The 5,235-nt window shown below is 57.0% G+C and overlaps 1 protein-coding gene across 1 annotated transcript in view; it reads right to left on the bottom strand.

The window, feature by feature from the left end:
• The window catches only part of CNDP1 (carnosine dipeptidase 1), a 23,571-nt gene that overhangs the window by 14,145 nt on the left and 4,191 nt on the right, over positions 1 to 5,235 (bottom strand). The window contains exons 3-5 of the mRNA XM_023534804.1: positions 4,002 to 4,151; positions 3,081 to 3,243; positions 2,238 to 2,377 (exon numbers count right to left, since the gene is read on the bottom strand). Of these exons, the coding sequence (XP_023390572.1) occupies positions 2,238 to 2,377; positions 3,081 to 3,243; positions 4,002 to 4,151 (453 nt within the window). The remainder of the gene's footprint in view (positions 1 to 2,237; positions 2,378 to 3,080; positions 3,244 to 4,001; positions 4,152 to 5,235) is intronic.

Genomic DNA, 5,235 nt, shown 5'->3' with positions numbered 1-5,235 from the left:
AGCTCCTTCAAATTTTTACAATGCACCTTTCCCCCCATTCGGTTTTGATCTCATTGTATCTCTGTAATTTATAACTTCATCTCTCTGGGAGTCACATGAAGAGGAGAGGTTGAAGTCACACGCAGAAGACACACGCAGGGGACTCTAAAAGCAGACAAACAACAGCGCAAACATTCTACTCGGTTCTAATGAGCAGGACCGACCAGCCAAAGGTCAGTGAAGGTGGGACGAGGGAAGGATTAGGGATTAGAAAACGTGGCCTTTGGTCAGTCGCTTGGTTAAGGGCACGTTGGGCTAAGGGTTTGTTCAAACGTATCACTTGCATACATTTCTATGCGTCTTAGGAAGCCGAGCTAAAATTCTGAAATCTCAATATGTGACAGCTCTTTATTAACATTTAACTAGCAAACGAGTGCCGAGAAGCAGCCGGAAAGCCTAAGGATGTTCTGGCAAAGTGTGATTAATAAAAAACAAGCCAAGGGCTGCTGAGTGTGGGAGGGCACACTGGCAGCCAGGCCCGGCTTTTGGTTTCGGCTCTGTCCCTTGGCACCCAAGGGACCCGGGAGAAGCCATTCCACTGCTGGGCAGCTCACCTCTCCATCTGTCCAGCGTGGGCACCGGTTCCCGCTCCGCCTCGCGAGGAGACAGCCCCGTGAGGTGGTGTGCGTTTGGTGATCTGCACGGGAGCAGGAGCGCTCGCTCACAGAGGGCCGGGCGCACGCGGGCACGGAGGGCGGGGGACCTCAGTACGTCACCTCACGCAATGCCCCCCGACAGCCCAGCGGGAGAGACGGTCACTCCCAGCCCACAGATGAGGAAAACAAGGCTCAGCAGCCGCCGACCCGTCCCAGGGCAATGACTATTTCTTATGTTTTATTTGTAATTCTACAAGTTTCGGAGTTGAAATTTAAAAGCAAAACAGATTTCGAGCTTCGTATGGGAACTTTCTTATAGATATCGCCTTCCTCCTTTTAAGAAAGAGAGGAGAAAACCAGAGAGAGGGAGAGAGAGGTGGGGGGAGGAAAGAGGCTGAGGGAAAGAAAGCAGGGAGAGCGTGAGCAGGGCCCCGCGAAACGTCCGGGCCTTCCCAGCGTGAGCATCGAGCATCAGGGGACAGCTCTGCAGTGGTCAGGGGACCCAGCCAGGGAAGTGCTACATTTAGACTTAGTGAGCTTGTCTTTCTTTCTCCGTGAAATAAAGCGGCTACGTTTAGCACTTAAACCCCTTTCTTCTGCTTACGTCTCAGGAGAAAATAAGCTCACAAAAGAGAAGCCCCTGCCCCCTGATGAAATCACCTCCAAGCAAAGGTGCCACAAACTTGGCTGAGCGCCGATGGACAGGGTTTCGGACAGGCGCCACGGAGCGGCTGAGCCTGGGGCCCGGGCTGGGGTGCTCCCCGTGGCATTGTGTTTCTTACAGAGATGGCCCCTGGAGACCGGCCCCTCACTCCCCAGGCTCTCCCTGGAAGAGGCTAGATGGAGAGCAGCATGGAGGAACCCCGACCTCGAGCCTCCTAAGCTGTCGTGATTGAAAGCGCTGCATTCATGTGCGCCGTGCTCGCGAGGAGGGGGCCGGCAGTGAGGCCCTACATTCCTAAGGTTCGCCCCACAGAACCCTTGGAGGGGAGCCGCGGCCCAGGCCCCTCGCCTCAAGCTCCCCCACTGGTGGGCCGTCGCTGCGTGAAACGGAACCGTGTCATCAGATAAATGCAGGGCTGGGAAGCCGCCACCAAACCAACACCCTGGTGGTCACAGCACGGAATCCCAGGCCCCGAGGGACCTGAGGGTTCAGACGGCACGTCCCGTACCGAGCCTCCTAGCTCGGTCCCTGGCAGCGCAGCTAACACACTTTCTGGACGTGTGTGTCCGTCTGCTTCAGTAACACCAGACTTTGTGAGGAGGAGGTAAACCGCAGTACGGGCAAGAGAGGCGAGTCCCAGCGCCCCGAACTCGGCCGCAGGCTCGTCTCGTTTTTGGGTTGTGTTTCATTCTCTACGTCATCAACAGCATGGGCTCAAGGTGACACGTCCACCACCCCGGGCCAGCTGGGCGGCTTCGAGCAAGTTCCCCAACCTTCCCAAGCCTCACCCTCCTCATCTGCAAGACGGGCGTGATCGCGACACACACCTGGGGAGACTGCTGGGAGGAGGAACCAGCAGAGTCCCGCGGTCAGCGTGGGGCCGGAGCGACCCGGAGCCCGGAGCCGGGAGCAGCCGCCTGTAGCATCATCGCCCTCACCTGCAGTGACATCGTCACCGCCCTCCCTCCCAGACATGGCCGGCCACTTACTTCCTGCAAGGCTCGGAAGGCGCTCACGGCATTGATCCACGCCAAAACGGGGCCTTTGTTGTCGGTCGCTCCTCGTCCGTAAAGTTTTCCTTTAAAAATGGGGGGGGGGGGGAGAATTTTCAGAAAAGCCTGGATACCTCCGCCAAGCTGAGCGAGGCAAAAACCAAGGGAGCTTTGCGGGTGCCACTTTCACAGCGCCTTCTGCGTTTCCAGGCACACAGGATGCTCCGAAATCACAAAGCCTGACTTCTTACAGACAGACAGTACGGCCATCGGCTAGTCAGAAAATGTCAGCTAATTGGAAATACACAGATTCCTTCGTCCCGGAGACTAATTAGCTATTTTATCCAGTTCGTCGAAAAAAATTCTGGGGATTTGCTGCAGAATGTCATGCGACGTAGCCTCTCATGTTGAGATTTTAAAATTAGCAGAAGAATGCCAAACGGCGTATGTGTATCTCCATTAAACTTCCTTCTTCTCTTCCTTAGAAAGAACGTTACATCTGGTATCTTTAAAAAGAAAACGTGTGACCTAGATAGCTACTTTTCTTGCCACCCAGGGACTCCCACCCTAGGGAATAATTCACCCCAGGCACGAAAGTTTCTTTAACAAATGAAAGGAAAAGAAAGGAAATCAGCCTCATTGGACCAACTCGTAGACCAGGCGAGCAGCATCTGTTCATTCTCAGTGGCAAATAGGACCTGGGGCAGAAGGCACATCTTATGCTCGCAAACCCTGTGAACAATCCCTTATCCACAGAAGAGCCCGCTCCTGTGTGGGCACGTGACTGACCGTCCACTTCCGTCAGCGTGTAAGGGTCAGTGAGCCACCCGTCTTCCTGTCTCGCAGGCTGCACGTCCACGTGGCCGTAGAAGCACACGGTGGGTTTCTGTGGATCGCTCCCCAGTTCCGCCAGGAGGACAGGAGGCATCGGGAGAGTGTCACCGTCAGGCAGCTGTGAGAGGACAATGGAACACGTGTTTTTAAAAAATGCTATTTCGTTCTTCCAGAAACTTCAGAGACGTGACGTTAGCAGTCCTGTGTCTAGCCCTGGATCCTTATAGAGCCCACGTAACGTTCTGATCATCTTTACCCGGCTCTAAAATGGGTACCATGAGACCCTTTTAATTAAAACACGAAAAGTAATTAAAATAGAGAGCCTCCTTAAAAGCACACTGACAAGAGGTAAACTCAACTGAAGGCGCCCTTCGGTGTGGACCCGGACTCCACTCGCTTAGATCAGGTGGGCGCCGCTGGTGAACACAAACCATTCGGAGGCTTGTCTATGCCAGACCTGGCAGCATCGGGCGCTACGATTTACGGTCGCCGTTTGCAACGAAGCAGCAGCAATAGGCCACGATGCTGACGAGAGGCTGGACCCGTTCAGAAGGATGGATTTGAGCTTCAGGAAAAGGGCCGTCTCGGAGGAACATCAACCGTGCAGGCAGGGCCTGGACAGCAGGGGCCCCCAAAACAAGGCGGCCTTCACCCGTGACCCCCACTGCACCCCCTTCCACCCCAAGTCATGACATGACGACACATCAACAGCCTCGTTTGGGACCAGGAGGACTTGGTCATCGTCACCGGGCGTCGAGGTTACGGGCATTTCGATCGAGGACACGGGCAAGCCCTGTCCTGCGGCCATCTCGGGAGGTCATGGCCGACGCACAAGGAAGTGGCAGCTCGTTGGGGGAGGGAGGGCACCGCCCACACCTTCTGGGAGCCCATGTCCACGGAGTCCACGCTGGCACCCAGGCACCGGAGCTGGTCCGCAGCCAGCGTCATCATTCTGAGCAGCTCCTGTCTGAGGCGGGGCACAGGCTGGATCGAGTCGCTCTCGATGGCCACCCACTCTCTAAGGGTCTGCGAGGAGAGGTGAGCAGGTGGTTAGCACGACACAAGGATCGGGGGCACCGAATCCCCTGGTAACTCTGAACATCACGTGTTTGCCAGCTCAGCCTTTGACCCGAAGGCTAAGCTGGCAAACACGTGATGTTCAGAGTCACCAGCAGACAAGCTGCAGGCATAACCAGGAAGGCAGAGGCCAGGGCGGGCTGGGCGGAAGGCTGTCTTCCTAAAACCTGGACCTGTGACCCTGTGGGTCCACCAGGGTTGCAGAAAGGGCAGGTCCCAGTCCAACACTCTGGTTACTAGGACTGTCAGCGGCTGGCGGACACCGCCAACCAGGACCCATGGCTTCCCCCAGATGCCCTGGAGGCCTCCGGCCTGAGTAGGTCAGGCCAATTTAATCCCGGGTAGCCTGGGCTGGGCAGCGGGGCTCTGCCCAGCCACTCCCTGCATTTAGGTTTTGCGTCAGCCCCTCCTTGTTCCTCCAGGATCTGCTAGGCAGTACCGCCTCAGGCTTAACCTCAGCGGGGCAGGCAGATGACCTGAGCTCCCAAACCCGGCCCTGCCCATTGCAGGTGTGTGGCCGTGAGTGTATCCCTGACACGCTTAGCCTCCGCTCTCCCTCCTGCGGGAGGCGAGCGATGGCCTCGCACTGTGGGTGTGGGAGCGAGCGGCTGGGACTCGGTCGCAAGTACATGCTTCGGTCTCTGTCCCAGCTCTTGGCCAGAGCTCCAGAAACGTCCACGGCGTCCTAAGCGATGAAGGTGCCAGGACCATCCTGAGTCCCCGCATCTGCTCTCTGCCTCGGGCTCCTTCCTGACACGGAGTCCCTAATTCTCTTGGGGTTTCCTGGGTGCTAGGGCCACGTTTTGTTCTAATGGGGAAACTGTGGTGGGCTCCTGGAGGGGGGACGGCCACCGGAGACCACGCTGTGGTTAGAAGCGTGGAACTTTCAGCCCTGCCCCCAGCCTCTGGGGAGGGCACTAGAGTTTGTGACCGGTCACGCCCACGTGACGAGGCAGCCGTGACATCCCTGAGTCCAGGCTTCAGAGAGCTTCTGGGTGGTGAACGGGAGCGGGGAGTACCCCGGCCCCCCCAG

This window comes from Pteropus vampyrus, unplaced genomic scaffold (assembly GCF_000151845.1).
Source record: "Pteropus vampyrus isolate Shadow unplaced genomic scaffold, Pvam_2.0 Scaffold132, whole genome shotgun sequence".
NCBI lineage: Eukaryota > Metazoa > Chordata > Mammalia > Chiroptera > Pteropodidae > Pteropus > Pteropus vampyrus.
This window is presented reverse-complemented; position numbering and strand designations above follow the sequence as displayed.